Genomic DNA, 19,953 nt, shown 5'->3' with positions numbered 1-19,953 from the left:
TTGCATTATATAACAATTTTAAAACCAGTTTGAAACTGGAGCTGCACCTTGAGCTTTCTAAGGCAAATATGAGGTGGCAATGAATCCACACCTTGAGAAGCTAAGGGTTAAAGCCATTGCAGATAGAATTTTGGCTCATACTCTTTATTGTACACTTCAAATAAGATAAAACTCACACTTTTTGTGATACACTGTAAACAGCAAATTCATTTATCCCATTCTGATAATTAATGATATTCTTGATCATGTCTAAATATTTTATCATGCTAAAATGATGTCACTATTATGCAAAATGAAATAGCACAAAAGATTGTTTTGCATTAACACATGTGATTGTTTTGTTGATCACAAGTAGTGTAAAATATTAAGTTACTTTGCCAAGCATTATTTGTTAAACTCATTCTTTCTAATGTCTTACATAATATCCATACAGATCCGTAGTTCAATTCCCAGTTAAGGAATTATTTTTGCATTATATATGTATATTTTTACATAGGCCAATGTTCCACACCCCTGAACCTTAGGATAAACAATCATCGCGCCTCGTGCAATCTCTTCTGCCCATCTGTGGGTCTCCCCATCCCTAAACATGCTTCCCATCATAACAGCCCCTTCAATCAGTGCTACAATGTTTCTGTTCTAGCGTCCCTTCCCCATCCGATAACCCTATAGAATTAAAAACTTTAGAAATGGCATTCATTTGGCTTTGCATGGCCTATGAGCATCTGGGTCTAAACATCGTTCACTAATGAGAATGGTCGGAATTGTCACTTTGTGGAAGCGATCTATATCGGAAAGGAAAATACTTGGTTCTTCCGCATGAATTTTGTTGTATGTTGCCTGTGTTTTGACTTGCAGGGTCTTGATTATGACTTTGTAAGTTGAAACCTGGGTCTTGGATGTTACATTATGTGTGAGTGAGCAGATTGTTTTCTTTTCTGATTATGCATTAATTCCACCTCCTCCCTCTCACTCTTTCCCTATTTCCGCTCCCCTCTAGTCTCTCCTCTCCCTTTCCTCTCCCCGAACCATTTCTCTCACCCCTCCCCTGCCCCCCTTCTCATTCTTGCATTCCTCAACTCCCCTATTCCAGCAGTCAGTACTACTGTTTCTGTTTCTTCTGAGGAAGACAGAGCTAAATTACTGATGCCATAAAAACTTTATTTTGCTAAATTCAGTCTACATCGATTATGTTCCCTTCAAAGTGCTCCCCATTTGTTGCTATGCACTTATTCCATCTTCTTTTCCACTGTTAAAAGCACCCTTGGAAGTCCTCAAAAGTTAGGATTTTTGGTAACCCCTCGTTTCTTGCTTTATCGGGTTCACATCTTCCCAGTGTTGTTCTCTCATCACATTTCTGCATTTTGGAAATAGGAAAAAGTCCCAGGGGGCATAATCTGGCAAATAAGAAGGATGATGATTGAATTTATACCAGAAACTGGCGAACAATCAATGGTGAATGTACAGGTGCATTGTCATGGTGAAGGATCCATCCATCATGTTCGGTTAAAATAGTGTGCACATGCTATAGCTGTTGCTCTTAGGAAAGCTTTTACCTCAGTGTCTCATAAACAATCAATTCCGAAGTTGGGATGTTACCATTTGGTAGTTTGGTGAAACAATTAAATTAAATTTTTTTTTCTTCTATGGTTAAAAATTGAGGAAAGGCTATGTCAGGAATTCCATAAAGCACTGCTATAGAGACATTATTTTCCTTAATTTTTTATCATTATCTTTCTCCTAATTTCCTGGACATTTTGTTTCCTCAGCAAAGTTACTTACCAATGAGTGCATAATTCATAGATCGAGTAGGAGCCCAACCAATACGTTTTCCAAAATGATATTAAGTGAGCATTCTGGTGATCACTGATCTCTCCACCAGGTGGACTGCAGTTTTTTCTCTTTCAATTCTCCCCATACCACCTGGAACAATAAGTCATTCCAAAAAATGTTTCTCATTCACTACAGGATTACCAGAGCATAGTATATTCCCAAGCAGAATTGTTTCTTGGACTCACTTTAAAGATCTCAGGCTTATTCAAATGGGTGAACTCAGGATATACTTAGCTCATTATCAAACCAATACCCCCCATATAACCTGGCCCTGACTTCTCAGAATTATAGCAGAATGAAGATATAATCTACCAGGATCAAATTTCTAATTTAGAAGAAATGATCAATGCACTACCATGTCCAATAAATAAGCAAACTGAGGCCATATACCTGTAAACTTTATTTTGCAAAATTTAGTCTACATCGATTTTGGCCCCTTCAAAGTACTCTCCATTCGTTGCTATGCACTTATCCCATCTTCTTTTCCTCTGTTTAAAGCACCCTTGGAAGTCCTCTGCAGTTAGGCTTTTTAGATTTCTCGATGTTTCTTGCTTTATTGGGTCCACATCTTCCCAGTGATGTCCTCTCATCAAATTTTTTCATTTTGGTCATAGCAAAAAGTCGGTGAGGGCGAGATCTGGCGAATAAGGAGAATGATCAAGGATGGTGATTGAATTTTTTGCCAGAAAATGGCAAACAATCCATGCTGAATGTGCAGGTGCATTGCCATGGTGAAGTATCCATTCATCATGTTCGGTTAAAATAGTGTGCTTCGTTGATTTTCCTAAATTCAATTCATCAGCTATCATTCGGATAGTTTTTCGATGATTGGTAATGACAAGGGAGCACACATGATCGATGTTGTCTTCAAAACCAACTGTTTAAATAGCTCAATAACTTACAGACATTATTACTATGGTTTCTATTTTCACATTCAATGATGTAAAATTTTGTGTGTTCATAAAATCAAATTTTTTGGTAAAGTCCATGTTAACTTTCACATTGACTGAAAATTGCATTAAATGTGAAAAAACTAGGCCTTAATCTCACAAATTAAATGGAATGAGTGTTAGGAGAGTTTATGGTAAAGCAGTGGATATCTGGATTGGATATCCATAGTTTGAATAACCTTGAATGAATATCCATATATATGCCAAATATGGAGATTCAAGTTATCCGTATTTTATCCCCTAATAAGACATGTTGTGAGTTGAAACATCTCAAATTTTCATGTTTGACACCTGCAGTCACATGATATTGTGAAGGGATCGCCATAACGATCACCTTAGAGAATTCTCAGAATTTGCCAACGTGGTATAATCTTCACAACAATGTTGGCTCCTGGCTGCATCAGCAACATTGGAAAAGCAAGAATCTTGAAATTATCACCAATACATATCTCATTGACCACAATAATGGTTACTCAGGCAGTAGAACCAATGGGCTTCCATGGAATGATTTCAATGAATATAATTTTCTTTGGAACAATTTTTCATAAAGAAATGAATAGAACCAATGATAGGAGGATGGATTCTCTTTAGGTAATAATTTTTACTTTGCTAATAACTCCCTACTATCATGTGAGTTTAAATGTTAAAGCTTACCCTTTTGAAATATTTCTAAGTATGTACTATAAATTAACTCCAATTAAGTTTAGCTCAGGGATCAAAATTTGAGGGGTAAATTTACTTCAGGGTAAGCTAAGTGCATATGACATATTGAGAATTTTAATTCATTACACCCCAAAAGTCCCAAAATTCAAATTTATTTCATGGTGAAACTTAAATTTGACTGTTTAATAAGCAATAATATTGAATTTAAATAAAAAATACCATAATTATCGGAATGAATATAATAAAAATGAAAAAATAACCAAACGCTTTAGCAGTAACATTATTTGAATATCCAAATATAATTAAGTATATCTGTGGCCCCAAATTCAGATATTTGGATAACTGGGTTGTGACTTTATGATCTGGATGAACAAAACACGCTGCATATTTCTGATTCAGATTTTATCCTTGTGCTCATCATCTGAATATTTATAGCACATACATATTTCCAGATTTAAATCACAGCCCTAGTAAACAGTATAACACTGGAAATGCATAACTTTTAGTTCTTGTAAGTGATGATAGATCCAAGGCTTTTAATTGACATTTAAAAGTAATGAAAGATAGAGTGTCCAGGGTTATCAGCCTTTTTAGTACCTAAAACATGACGTGAAGCTTTCTGCTGTCTAAGCAGCATTCTCTGATCTGGTTAAAGTCTCTACTCCTCTTTCTGAATATTTTCAGCCACACAATACAAAAGAAATCAAAGTCTAGTAAAAAATAGGCCTGCTTTTATTATTCAAAATCAGCTAGTATAGAGAGACCTTGATAGTCATCTTTTATTTACCTACTACTAAATGAGGAGTTATTTAGCAGGGTACTAAAACATGATTAATAAAACTATTATGTTGAAACTTCAAGGGCACTCAGGAATTTCAGTATTTCATTCCTAAGAATGGTTTACTGCAGCCCTTCATTCTTCTCAATTCAGTGTTAATTCCTCCATCCCCTGGTAGCTTTTTTATGTCCTAAATTTGTCCTGTGTTCTTTATCTTCCTCATAGGAATTTCCCTTCTACTATGTTTCAAAATAATCCGTTGCTCCTCAAGGTGAGCCTAATCCATCTAGTTCTTTTTTGTATTAGAGTTATCTATATGTTCCTTTCCTCTTCTCCTCTTCTTTATAATACCTTATTCCTTACTTTGTCTGTCCATTTAATCTTCATCGTAGTTATCCAGTACCATGTTTCAAAGGCTTCTATTTTTTGCTGGTCCACATCTACAATGTCTCTGATCCATAGAACCAGTACTTGTTCATGTGTATAGTTTTTTTTGGCCAGCACCCTCATACTGAACATTGCCTCTCTTGCTCCTCAGATTTTTTTCTGAACCCAAATTGGTTTTCCATGAGGCTTTCTTCTTTCTTTAAATTCTTCAGCAAATGATCTCAGTAATTATATTGGATACTAGAAACATCAGACTCAGTGTTCTGTATTCTTAACGTTTACATGTTCGATGTTTCTTAACGTTTACAAACTTCACTCTCTCCTTGAATTCTTATAATAGTTTTCCACTGTTGTAGCTATCTTTGGTTATTCCATGAAGGATATTCTTCATTTTGACTCCAAGTACCTTGACTAATTCTCCATTTATTTTGTCAACTCTTAGTGCCTAGTTGCTTGTTAAGTTTTTATGGCTCTGTTGAATTATCTTCTCAGTATTTACAGACCTCATTTGTCTGCATCTATAAATATTTGTTTTGTAATTTAGTCACCTTCAAGTGGTTTGAGCCCTTAGTAGAACATCTGGATGTATTCCTTCCCTCTCTTTCCAATATCTTCATCTTCCTTTAGTATCTTTCCATTAGCATCTCAGGCATTGTGAGATTTAGTTTTGCTTTCTTTGAATTGTCTCTTCATCAGGTATAAGACTTTTTGCTGTTCCCCTTATTTATATTGTAACTGACTTCCCTGCAGCAGCTTTTTATCTACTCATTCCCGGCCTTCTTGCACTCTCATTATTATCTTGGTTCTGCAATTTTTTATGAAGGGTTTCATCAATTTAATATCTTGAATTTGTGCATTTTCTTCTTGCTTCTACGAGGTCTCTTATTTGAGCAGCAATTAGCTTCATGGCTTTCACCGCTTTACTCACAAGTTACTCAGCTAACATTTCAGTTATGACATTCCTTATTTCCTCCCATCGTTCTTCTAAGCTAGTCTCGTGTATATCTTCAATTTTTCTGTCAATTTTCATTTGAACCTTTCTCTTTCTTGATTTTCCTTCAGTATCTTTGTGTCCCATTTGGGTTCCCATGTCACTTTCTTCTTATCTAAGTTGGCTGTCCATGAACATCAGGTTGTGATTGCTATTTATATCTGTGCCAGAGTAGCTCTTACATTACTTTATATGGTTCTAATATCTCATTCTGACGAGGATATAGTCAATTTGGTATCTTGCCATGACTCCCAGTGCCTTCCATTTGTATCTTCTCTAATGTTGCTCAAAGAGGGTGTTTGCCAACACGTTAATTTTCTACAACTACCATCCTTATCATTACAGAATCCTGTCTTCCTGGACTATCCCATCGAGTACAAAAGACCTCCGCTGTCGGTTGTTTCCCCTAATAACAGCTATTACTACATAATGTAATGGGAAATAATATGTGTATCCTGTGGCATAGGCAAAATGTGGCATACAAGTGCTTTCCGGGTTATTGCGTTTTCAGGGGCGATAAAATAATGGGGTAAATAGTTGAGAAAGGGCTGCCCTACTTTTCCTATTTATCGTACATACAACCCTTCCTTCCTCTTTCCCACGCTTCTCTTTCCCCAACTTTTTATCTCTCCTCAAAGCAACCACCAGATCCTCCTTCCCCACAGGTACCCTTCTTGATGATGTCGCATATGTGATGAAATTGGTCATATTGCAATTAAATTTAGTAGAATCTACAAAGCTTTTCTAATTGGTGAGATTTCAAAAGTTAGATTTCCTATGTTGTAAATAGAAAGAAATTTAATACATTTTTCAATTGGTTTATACTGTACCCTGGGATTGATAGATGAAAGATGGCAGGAAATGAAATTTAGACTTTGGGAAGATGAGAAGAAAATGACAGTGCAATGGAATCCTAGGAAAGGGAAACTACGGATCACAGATGAAGTAAATGATGGAACTAATGGAAGAGAGGGGGAAGAACAAAAACTCAATGACTGAGGTAGGACAAAACTGTTACGGGTGAAGAAATGAAACCAGCCAAAGAGCCAGAAATGCAAAAGAGGAATGGCTGAAGAAGAGCCTGTGTAAAGAAGTACAGTAAAACCTTGTCTAAGGAAAATTGGAAGCAGTTACGGTAATGTAAGGCACCAATTCAAAGAATACAAGTATCAAACTCTTTCTGGAAAACAATGGATAATTTCTTACTGAAGATAAGCCAAAGATGTAGAGTATTTTGAGAATCTTTTTGCCAGAAAATAAATGCATGCTACATTATTGGAAAAAGTGGTTACTGTTTATATTACAGAGAGAGGGAACTACATCCTCAGATTTCAATTTAATGCTGCAGTAAAGAACTTAAAAGCGTACAACTGAAAACACTCTTGGAATTAATAAAATTAAGAAATACTACGAACTTATGAGAAGGGAAATACATTCATGCATATACAGCCTTATATGTATTAAGCATACAAGGAAAAATAGCAATTGACTTTAAGAAGAATAAAATCATGTCTATGGCATATGTACTCAAATAGGAAAAAGTGAAAACTATAGAATAATTAATCTCATGACCCCTCCACCAAAGATTAATTAAAGGGAGTAATCTGCCAGAGAATGGAGTGGAAAACAGAAGAGTACTAATTGAGAGCCAAAATGAATTTAGAAGAATAAGAGATCATGCAGCTCTCAGATTTTTATAGAGAGGATACAGACAATTCAGCTGACTTTACTGTACCTGTAGGTTGTATGAAGCTTTTAACAGCATGGGGCTGGAATTATGCAACATATACTAAATAAATTGACTTATAAAAACTATTGAATCAATGACTAGATTTCAGCAGAATATGACCAGAGACAACTGAATTTAAACTCAAGACCCTCTGACCTCTAGCTGAAAGCTCCATTCGCTGAATTAAAAAAGAAGAAAAGATATTTATTCTTCACATTCAATTATGACTTATAGGGTTAGTTTTTGAGTTTTATGCTAGAATTTAACATACTCAACCTATTGTCTACAAACTCATGAGATGGGAAATACTGGGCAAATATGTTAGCATGTGTACCAGTGGAATTCCTACATTTGGAAAATAATTTCTAAAGATGAAGCTAGGAGGAGGAACCTTGAGGATTTCTGATGGAAAAGTGAAAGCCTCCTTTCTTGGAAGGATGGTGGATTGCAGAAAAGTCAGTGGTAATTTAGTGGAGATATTTTTGGGGATTACATTTCCAACTCATACTATTAACCTTTTCCTTCATCCTCTTTTCCTCTCCTCACCTGCAAAAAAGTGGGGTTTTGTCTTCTTATCACTACCTGCTCCATTGCCCTCTCCTCCAGCAAGATACAACATATTTCCAAACAATTTCCTTTTCCTGATCTCTTAACATATCCTTTAGTCAAACTAAAGGCCACCAATTAATTGCAAGGATTGTAAGATGTATAAGGGAAGGCATTCATCTTATGCATCTTTGAAATGGGAAGGATATGTTCCATTGAGATTATAGTCTAGTTTTCACTATAGTTGAACTATTATTTTTGAAAGATGCAAGAATTAGAATAAATTGCAGAATACATGTAAGCAAATGGAGTATTTATAATTAATTCAAATCCATAACAATGGATATTCCATCTAAAGGAATTTTGAGTGCTCTTCTTCATCTTTGCAAGAAGGGCCCCAAGAGATATAAAGCAAAGGAAATGTTTGGGATGCACCTACTCCACAGTCTTAAATGGGATTATTCAGTTAACTCCATGCTCAGCCTCATGACCCTACTTTCTCCTTCAACCTCTTTACTTCCTCCTACTTGAGCCACGATTTCTGTTTCTCTTCTCCTTGGGATTTGAACTTTGTGAAAATGAATAGCATGCACCGTGAGGGTTCTCTGGTAATGGCTCCAGATTTTAATGGTTTATAGTGTCTTTGAGGGTACATGGCCTCCTCCACATATCTTAAGAGTTGTGAGGGCATGGAGAGTCAAGTGCATATTATGCTGAGAAAGACAGCAGCAAGCATTAACCTTCTTTCATTATATGGGATCGTAGATTTTCGCGGCGTTCAGATGAAAGACTCTCCATTCTTGGGATGTCACCGCGTAGGTTGTTTTTCTGACAACAGTTTTGCCCGTGTTTCAACGAGCGTCTTCAGGTCAAAGTGAAGCTTCACTTTGACCTGAAGACGCTCGTTGAAACACGGGCAAAACTGTTGTCAGAAAAACAACCTACGCGGTGACATCCCGAGAATGGAGAGTCTTTCTTCTTTCATTATTTTCTCTTTCAATTTGTTTCTTATTTTAAGAGCTCCTTTATTTCCTCCATTTCACTCCTAGAAGGACCTTCCCCTGGTATTGAACTTGGTTCTCCTACCTCATTTGACACAACTCTCACTGCATGTCACTGATTTTTATTAATTATCCAAAGTTATAGGCATTTAACATTGAGGTAATTTCAGGCCAGATACCTAAATTCCATTCTGTCTCAAGATTCATGTCATTAAATTTATGGGCCATTAAAACATCTGTCTTTGCCATTAGAAATCAAGCAAGTAAATTTATTAGGCAAAAAATAAAACCTAGATATTACTGTTGCTGAAAACAAGATGATCTATGGTGATTGACAGTGACCAGTGCATACAAAACTTCAAATGAAGTTCTATATAACAAAATGGAGAAAGAATTCAGCCAGACCTTTGGAATGGAAGTTTTTGAAGTTAATCCATGAATTTGACATTAATTTAGTCATAGAAATTATATTACCCTTAAATATAGTATTGGCTACACTGGAAGATGTAAACTGGAAATGTACATTAAAATAAAACATGTATCAATTTTGCAAAAAAGATGTCTTTGTCGTGTCATGTAAAACATTTCACATTATTGATAAGATACAATATCCACCAAAGGGCTATCATTTACAAGGTCTAACAATATTAAAAGTCAAAGCAATAATAAAGTGCCATAATCTACAGAGAGTAGCAAGTGTGGTGACAACATCATTTGCACTCATACATACATACTATTTACATTCATCTTACAAAAGTTGGAATAGGTACCAAGCAGAATCCGTAATTACCAATAAATATGATATTGCAACGCTCATCGCATTATTCATTATAATATTGTCCTCAAATTAAAAAGAGGAGAAAATTGGCCTTCCTGACCATTTTCAAGGAAACCTTAGAAACATGGTTAAAAAAATGGGAATTCCTTCCATTACGGGCAGTTTTTTCACCAAAATGGAGGACGAAATGTTTTAAATATAGTTCTCTCCCATATATTTTTCCTGTTTTTATTTTTTTTTTACAAATATCCATGACTGAAAAATGCACACCAAAAACGTGCTAAAATAAATCAATTGAAACCTGCTATGCACACGTTTTGCTATCGTACTCTTATTCATTAGGAATTTAATTTACATGAAACACTAACTGCTAAGTATTTTGCTATTCACTTTGAGGAAGATTCTTCATCAATGACTGTATATTACTATGAAATCATTCAAAAATAAAATAATTTTCAAAATAAGAGGAGACAAAACATCTAATGGTCAAAAAATTTTAAATCATCAAATTTCTTTCAACTACTAACAAAATTGTGCAGTTTTTTTGGGTATTTAAAAGGAAGATATATTTCATTACATTCATATAATATATATTTAACATTTCACCTTTTCCATAAAAAGCAACATTTCAAGACACAAATGAGACATGAGAATGGCAGTGAGCCAAAACAACTGATGAAATTTAACAAACACACGATGGTGATCACTGTACTGCAAGCTCAGTTATTAATTTGTACTGGTATTACTAATGGCTTTTAAGTATAACACATTGCAATTGTTATGCATATTATAACATATTGCAATCACGAGGCAATATACAAAGAATCTTCTGGAATGACTTCCAATGCATTAATAGCATTTCCACACCAAAAGCTTACAAGTGGTGGATTTAGAAAACTTCCTGTGTTCAGAACTGTCTCAAAAGAGTAACAATATTAAATGGTCCTTCACAAAAATTGACAGTGCGGCACTTAGTGATCAGTTCTTGTGATTCCACATTCAAATATGGGTAAGCTGAAAAATCCCCTCTAGAAATTGAAAAGATAGTTTGAAAACTTCACGGTTCAATCACTGAAGCAAATTGTCACAGAGAAAAGAAAGTTTCCAAGCAGTGTGAGATATGAAAGTAACTGTCCAATGAGGTCTGAGAAAATTCTCATCTTCAGAGTAATCATAAACAATTATTACATAAAATAAAATTAACATACAAAATGTGATATTCCACAACTTTTAGGGAGCCCAAGGATAATGCTGTACATTTTTCATTCACTTTCCAAGTATATTTGCTCACACATATGCCAAATTCTTATTCAACTGATTTTTATTCAGTCTTTTGGGTGACTGGAGGAAATTCACTTTCATCATCAAAACGGAAACCACCTCGAGGAGGTGATTCTGTAGCAGCAACCATCTCATGGAACTTTTCAGAATCTGTTAAATGATAATGGATAACGATAAGAAAAAATACAAAAAACATACATATATATATATATATATATGTGTGTGTGTGCATTAAAAATCTAAACATTAACTTCTACTACTATGTAGTATACTAAACATGCAAGCTTACACTTTCCTGTCAGTCAGTTAATCCTTTTGATGCCAAATAATGGCATTAATCTGAATTATTGAAAAGTAGGACCATTATATATATTATTTATTTTGTCATACGCGGTTAGGATAGCACATCATATTCATAGTCACCCTTTACTGAAGAATTCTCATGACAGGTAATGACTTAAGAATTTCATACACAAAATATATTTGGACACTTATTACATTCTAATACCATTCCATACCATATCTACATTTTTAGGTACCCTTTTTTAGTTCATACACTATTTCTGATAAAAAATATTAGTAAGTCTAGACTTAACCAAAACTATGACATATATATCCTTGTGTATAGTGTAAAGAAGCCATTCAACATTTATGTAAATAAATTCCTTGCCAAGATGTACTTTGATATATATTATCATCCAAATACATGCTAATAACTTCCTATATTCTCTGGAACAAGTACAAACAAAAAAATGACAAAAACAAACCACAACAAATGAAGGTAATTCAAACAAAACTGCTTACATTAACAGTGAGAATGAATGCCATGTATCAACAATGTCAATAAAATATTTTGGTTTCCTTAATTGAATATGTGACAAAACTGTTATTCATAGATTAACATAAATTATGTACATCAATACAAAGTTCAAAATGAAAATGATTAATTTTTCTTTTCGGAGCATTTGTTCAATTATTCAAGACTTGGAAATCCTTGCTATATCAAATTGTGCACTAAATTAATCAACAAATCATAAGCTTTGATTTGTGCAATAAGCTCACCCACATTCCTTCCCAAGTCTTAAGTCATTTCTCACTTAGAATAATACCTTGAAAACCACTATATTAGGAAAGCTTACATTTAAGTTAAGGCACACTGCAAGCACACTGGAAAATATTCTCAGAATACATGCTTTCTCTTCTAATTTTTGAACGTTTGATTCGGTTCACAATACATTTGCCAAGTTCATCTAATTACACACGGAGAAATTATTATGCTATGGCTCCATTGACTAAGGGCAGAAATCAATAACATTAGAGTTCTTGTCACTTTTGCAACTTGGGTAACATGAGAAAATGTCAAATTCGTGAATAGTGAGTGATAGAGAAAGAATGTGTAAATGAATTCTCCCTGAAATGATTTTAAGTTCCTCTGAGGGATACAGTAAACTCTCGACTCTCGATTATCCATGCTAATGGATGTATGATGCAGTATGGATAATCAAAAAAACATGGATAACCAAAATATGCAGAAAATATGGTGGTGATATGAATGGATACATATGGAAACTTTAAATTATTTAAATAATGCATTAAATTGAAACCAATTAAAAGATAGTTAATTTCATATTTGTTGCATAGTAAATCTGTGTTTTCTTGCCTTAAAGGATTATATGGAATGCTCAGGACTAATGAATGTGAAAGAAACGATAATGGAAAAGTACACTTAGTTAAAATGCTTAAATTAAAATTAAATACCATTAACAACTTTTGATTTTGTGAAATTAAAAAGTTTTAGGATAGTCAAGGTATTTCATACTTATATTTGTCATAATGTATATCAAAGTTTCAACACATTTCATTATCTTTATAACTGTAATTTAATTAAAATTATAAGGTGCTGGGAAGAGAGTATAATGAATAGTCAAGAGTTTACTGTACTACACCATGAAGGATATTCCCTAACTTGAGTTGTTGTACCTCTGTTTTGAATGAATTTGGAGGGACCAGCAAGCCCCTTCTGAATGTATACAAATTCGCATACCCTTTTCTTGCCACAAATGGATCTGAACTCTCCCTCCCAAATCTCACATCTCCATGGAGAATGGTGATGAGAGTGTGAGAAAACATGTTTCACAGTAATTCTTGGTTTCCTAATTGTAGTGTTTTGTCTTTCAAGGAGAAATGGAGCATTGAAATTGGTATATGAGGAGAGCGACATCCCTCTGTGAAATTTATTTCACAGGCAGTCAACTTTTTAAGTAATTAGTGTTCCTACTTTTTTTAATATGCTATAATAAGGCATTTGTACAGCACAGTTTGCATCAGAAAAATAATTATGAATTGTGATAGTATTATAGCAATGATAGCATTAAAAGGTACACATGGAAGGGAAAATTAGCATGGACATTTTATTTTAACTCTCATTGAAAATTATTTTTCAATGGATATAATAAATCTTAAATAATATTACGACTCAGATGTGTTACCAAAGTTGCAAATATGATTTTAATATCAATAGCAAAAATAAGCCTTTCCATGTAATTTGCAAATTGATCATTGTTCAAGCCTAGTTTTATGTTAGGTAGAGTGAAACCTTGATTTACATTTTTAAGGGGACCATTGAAAAATATGTCAAATTGAAGCCTGACAGAAGATATAGAGTGAAAAGTATTTTAATATTTAAAAATTAAATTATTCTCAGGATTATAATAAAATAAATAAGATTAGTACATAGAAAGGTGCAAAATGTTAATACTAGTATTTACAAAAAATAAATTGAGGTGCACTTTAGGAATAATAAAACTACAATAATTTAGATACAACACGAATGCAATCATTTTATCATTAAGTGTTCTTCACCACCATCATGTATATTATGATCACATCTTCTAGCAAAATATTCAGTTTCTGCTGGATTTCAAATGTTTTTATTCCTCTCATGATTTTTAAATCAATGCAAATTGATAATGAAATGAAATAAAATAGTTACCTAAGGCCAGTCAACAGCTGTGATGCAATATGGCTACTCGAAACAAAACCAATTCTACCAGAAAAAACAGCTTTTTCATAGTGCAGAAAATGATTCTAATAGATGAATTTATTAAAATACACCAAATAATTTTAATGAACTAGTACAGGTTACATAGGGCAAATGTGAAAACCAACAAACCCAGTCTTGTCACCTCTACAGGCCAGAGAGATTTTACAGAAGTTCCAGGCTCAGAAACATAAAGCAGGTTTCCCACTGCATTGATTTAAAGAATACCAATCCAGGCCATAAAAAATTACATACATTTGAGAATCATTAAAATTTAAGGTTTCACTGAATTTAAATATTTACCCTACACATTGAGAACAGAATTCAAGACTTTTAATCTCCTCTTCTCATTTGGATTAACTTCAGACGTAGGTACAACGTATTAATGCATGTAATCCCAACTTCAAGAACCTCCGAAAAAGGAAAATTGGATTATGGAAAATAACAGAAAATCTTCAACTCTAGAAGGGAATATAGGACAACTATGTTGTTGGTACTCGATTAAATGGTGGGTTTAGATAGACACAACCTTCAGGAAATAGATAAAAGTAACAGAGGTTCTTCATCGGAGATAACTTTTGTTATTTGAGAAAAGGCATAATGTTACAGAGAAAATATTTAGCAAATTGAACAAATAAAACTTGAGGTGCAGCATTTAGTTTTTCACAAGGATAGATATTAGTGAAAAGAAATGGGAATAGTAAGCAAGTGGTTAATACAATTAAGCATGGATATTTTTCAGGTAATATAAGTTCAATAGCTACTGAAAGTGTCATTCTGAATGAAAATCAAAAGCAATCAAATTTCATCATTACATATTTGAAAAATTGATCTTGTTACCTAGACTCTGGGATCTGTTATGCTCTTCCAGAATGTAAGATACATATCAAGGACTTTGCAACAGCAATCATTGAATTTTGGGTACCAAAATCATACTATGCTGTAAAGGATTATTCTAATACAAGTGTGCATGTTTTACACTTCCAGGTCAGGCGTTACTTCTGTGCTATGTTACAGATAAAAGTTTAGCAGCAGTAATCCAAAATTTCTTTATGAACACAATTGTGTTCACTTGTTCACTATAATAATAAAGAAGAAACCAGTTAGCTCTAATATTGGCAATTGTGTGAGACACTTTCATCTTTTGTTTTATCTCCATTTCTTCAATTGAAACAGTTTTGCCTCACTGCCTTGGTGACAGCAATGCTTATAGAAGTTTTTACCCACATATGGGAATATTGTACATTCATTGTGAGATATTCTCCCTCAAATGAAGCCACTAGTACAGTGGATTTAATATATTTCAATCTGAAGATCATAGCACTTATAATTTACTTCAAATTTCTCTAGTCTGCTGGGTATTAAATATCTATGGTTAGTTTTACTATTCTTGCTCTTCCCCTCACTAGTTTATCTCACCTTTCCGTCCTACATTCTATATGCACAACATGGTTTACAGTGGCCTAGGAAATACAGATACAACCAATGTGTTCAAGTGTTTTCTTTGAGCTGTAGACATAGTTGGATTTATTATTTGAAACTATGCAATTTATGTCAAGCAAAAATTGCAATGAGAGCATTAATTACATCCACTCAGCACATGGGACTCTTAGACATTGACACTACAGTTTTGTGACAGCAACTATATTTCATTTGGTAGAAAACAAAAGAGAGAAATAGCAGCACTTTAGCATGAACTTCAAGAACTATATATATACTCTAAAAAGAAATAGTTCCTGTGATAGTACCTCAGGAATAAAAGGGTAAAGATAACTAAAACTACTGATGTGGCCAGCTCATTAATTTCTCATTAGGTTGCCTTTTTAGGAGAAAAAATAAAGGTAGCATTCAATAGTGACAGTAATAAATTGCACAAAAGTACAGAAGCGTTTACAAAGATGAGGGATTGGATGAAGGCCGCCTTAAGCAAATATGCAAAGAAAAGACCAGCGAAAAGTTTAATAAGCAGCATAGTTTTTTTTATAGAATCTTAGTTGTAGAGGCAAGAAGTTAAGCACAGACCGGTGGCTCCTGAGATGTGGGTGGGGAGAAAAATAGAAAAAGTACAATGGGGAGGAAGAAATATAAACAAGCTCTTGGCATGATAGGAGAAGAGAGAAAATTGTGAAGGTTGAAATCTTTCACGTTTAACCACCCATGTTGTTCTTGTGTTGACAACAGTTTTTTGTGTTCCAACTAGCATCTTCTAGCCAAAAGGCTGATACCTTTTATAAGATTATAATGATAAGATTTAGTTCTTCTTAAACATGCAGCTTAATGGTGATGCTGACCAAAATATTATAGTTTTCCCCTTTCATCAATACCTGGCACAAATATTCCATCATCAGGAAAGAAACCATCACACATTAATACTAGACAAACTTCAGAGATCCTTTAAGTAACAACAGATAAGGAGTCAACAAAATGCATTGCAGCTGTGGAATATCCTACATAGGACAGCTGAGAAGAGCAATTAAATTTCACATCCAAGAAAACCAGAGGGTCTAAAAAAAAAGTACTTCTACCTTTAAGTCATCACAGAACATGCCAAGTCAAAGCCCAGCAAAATGAAAAAAATGGATGAAGCTAAATTGATCTCACGAGAGCCACAAAGAAGTTCAAAACAACCTACCAATTTTGACAAGGAGGACAATTACCGGCTCCATGACACATAGAAATGAATCTTTCAAAAGCAACCTAAGGGCAGATCCCCATCAAGCTGCCCTCACAAAGATGGACAAAATGTATTCATCAATACTTTAACCTGAAGCTGTGAGCTAGAACACTGACAAAACCATTGCAAACACAGTAACTATGAATGATATAAACCTTAATGAATTCAGCCTTTACAATCTACACACTGTGAAAGCCTTCATTACAAGAAGAGGGTTGTTGAGAGGAATTCAAAGGCCAGACAAGAAGACACCGGAGATGCTTACAAGAAATGAGCCACTGAAGCCTGCAATAGAGGAGATCATTTTGGGAGAAGGATGGTAGGGAGAGGAACATAACAGGCATGCTGGAGGAAATTGAGAAAGATAGAAAGTATGCAGAGATAAAGAATTAGTTATTGTAATACATAGTATGTGATATAAGCATATTTTTGTCATGCTAGTCTAGGATTTGAAGTACAACATTGTGTAGTGTAAGAGTCCATTGAAAAACTACCCAAACCCGGAAGACTACTGCTAAAAATGATTCTTATATTAATAGATAAGTCCATAGTGCATGCACAAATATTTATGCAGATTCTGTAAAAACAACAGCATATCATTAGTTTCTGTTTAGTGTTTGCCCAGTAGTTTGTATGATAGTTCTCCTTTCTCCAAGACAATCGTTTTATACCATGAAATAGTATCATTGACCTTCCAGGGCAACTTTAAATAGCCAAATGAGAGCACTTTTCCACTAATTAATTGATGGAAAAAACTCTATCATTTGGTAATTAATGTTTAAATTCCATGATATTATGCCTAAAACTATGCTATTCACTGGATATCTTTGGTGAACATTAATTTTGGGCCCTTCATCTTAAAGGCTGAAGATTTTTCCCCATTATGTGAAATCATATCACCATCTTTTTAGTCTTGAACATTTTCAGGATTTCCAGTGCCTCAACTTTGGGTTTTGTCTCAGAAATTTCACCTTTTCTACTTCATATTTCCATAAAATTTTCAATGCTCAATTCCTTTGTATCAAATTGCAATAATTCAACAAAATCATAAGCTTTGATATTTAATTCTAGCATCCTGTCCATTTCCACAAGTTCACCAATTACATTCTCCTCTTCAAATTTCCTAAAGTTTTTGTATACACATCTGTAATACAATAGCAACACAATTATATCTTTAACATGTCATCTATAATGACACAGTGCCATCTACTGACAAGCTAATGACATAGAAATGTTATCATACAGTGTATAAAGATCAAATACAAAGAAGTATATTAATGCTATTTGACTGTGAACCCACATAACTAGAGTTTTGTGTCACTTGGATCTGCATGAGTCTGGAACTTACTGAATTTTTGTAATATCTGGATATTAATTTTTACCATGAAGTAAGTTCTTTAAATTATTTGTCATGCAAACCTAAATAAATAAATTATGAAATGCCCACAAAAAGCAGGAAGAAAACAATGAAAATTCTGTGTTGATTGAAGAGGAATAGAGGGTATGAGATGAACTGTTCATAACTTAAGAAAAATTTTCATAGTATAAGAATGAGGAATTAACATTTATTCCTCATAAAAAATTGCAGCATCATGTATGTTGAAAAGGCATTGTTCCTCCAAACATCCAAACACATTCAACTATTGCATTATGTCAGTATTAAATTTCTCATTCACAACAGATTCAAGTAAAATTCATTTAGGCATTCTGTTACCACTGAAGCCCTAGTTGTAGAGGAATATTATTTTGCAAAAAAGTGTCCCTATGTTCGACACCAGGTTTTTAAAAGAGTTCAAAATCTTAGCAAGGTTTTTAGAAAATGTTTTGTTTATTCATGCTGTAAATGCCTTTGAGGATTTTATGATTTCACTACTTTTTAAGTATAGTTGACCATCCACATTGGACCTGCACTATCCTATAAAAGGCTTTGGAAGAGAATGATGGCCACGAATACATGACTGAATTGGGCCTGCCTCCCATGGAAAGTGCAAACACTGGGCATGAAACCTATATAGATCTCAAAGAACACCACTTTGTAGGCAACTCTTCAAGGAAACTGACTTGACAATGGACTTGATCATAACCATAGACCACAGAGACAAGGTAGCCTACAAAAAATCAAGGATATATTGCACTACAGAAAATCGATTGGACTTGCTGTCCATGTTTGTGAGAAATGTTTGCAATCTAACATCACTACTCCTTTTGGGGGCAGTGTACAATGTATCCTACTTTTGGCAATCCTGAATTGCATTTAAAATTATATTTAAGTGATTTACAAATTTCATAAAAAATTGGGAGAATCTTGAAGTCACAAGTATTGGGACTTCATATACAGCACAAAAATTAATTTCTTCCTCATAATTTTAATATTTTGGTAAATATTGAGGATCCTCCATTTAATTTATTAATGTGCTGTGTCTCATTACGTAGGGTCCCTTGTGGGATAAAAAAAAGACTGCTTTGAAGAGTGCACCAGAATAACTGATACAAACAAACAGGGGCATTTGATATTTCTATTAAGTTTGTATGTACTGTTGCATTAGGATCCATGAAATACCACACATACTCTAACATAAAAATGATTGCCCAAGACAAGAAATAAACCAAACAATATCACCTAAACAGGTGAGATGAATCATCTTGGGAAAACTGTGAAGACCCTAACTTAATAACAATGTAAGTGCACATCCAGGAAACCATCGACAGAAAATAAATGAAAATTGACAAAGTTATCATTACAGAAATCACTAATGATATTTACCAAAATGATGAACTCCATCCAGTTCACTATGAAACAGTCTCATAGTGAAAAAACTAACATATTAATTCAGAAGATTCCTCAAATCCAGGTATAGGGTACCTATTATATAAAATATACCACATTCCATACACCACTTATCTCTCAAGATTAGGTCAGGGGGTTATTTTGGATAGATGAAATTGCTTTCACTCATTCTTTCCTATGCTCATCATGAGCATGGTGAAATACATGTTTTGACCACAGTCACGTTTTGGATAACAGAAGTTGATGCACAAACATTCATTCCTTAGATACCAGTACCTGACATGAAGCCTGGAGAACGGCCCCTCACTATCCCTGCGTAGCTACCTATTTGGCCTGGAGTGGAAGGTGACAAACAAAACAAGGAGTCAGTTGGGGAGTGGCTCAAGGCAGCAGGGGTAGTATGGAACACGTAGCCTTGGCCTGATCAAAAGGTAAGAACAAAATTGTTATATATGTTCAGCTGTGTTTCAAATTGGCCTCTGAGAAGTCCAACTTGTCTTCTTCATCTTCAACT

General features: G+C 34.2%; 1 protein-coding gene across 3 annotated transcripts in view; it reads right to left on the bottom strand.

The window, feature by feature from the left end:
- Positions 1 to 9,119: 9,119 nt before the first annotated feature.
- The window catches only part of Atg18a (Autophagy-related 18a), a 28,409-nt gene continuing 17,575 nt past the window's right edge, over positions 9,120 to 19,953 (bottom strand). Inside the window, exons 9-10 of one of the 3 annotated variants that reach the window (XM_071588809.1) lie at positions 19,716 to 19,859; positions 9,120 to 11,087 (exon numbers count right to left, since the gene is read on the bottom strand). In XM_071588809.1, the coding sequence (XP_071444910.1) occupies positions 10,978 to 11,087; positions 19,716 to 19,859 (254 nt within the window). In that variant the 3' untranslated portion in view covers positions 9,120 to 10,977. The remainder of the gene's footprint in view (positions 11,088 to 19,715; positions 19,860 to 19,953) is intronic. The other 2 variants (XM_071588810.1, XM_071588811.1) reach the window with 2 other exon arrangements.

This window comes from Hetaerina americana, unplaced genomic scaffold (genome assembly GCF_022747635.1).
Source record: "Hetaerina americana unplaced genomic scaffold, ioHetAmer1.1.p SCAF_3, whole genome shotgun sequence".
NCBI classification, from domain to species: domain Eukaryota; kingdom Metazoa; phylum Arthropoda; class Insecta; order Odonata; family Calopterygidae; genus Hetaerina; species Hetaerina americana.
The sequence above is the reverse complement of the archived record's forward strand: the minus strand, read 5'-3'. Positions and strand labels throughout refer to the sequence as shown.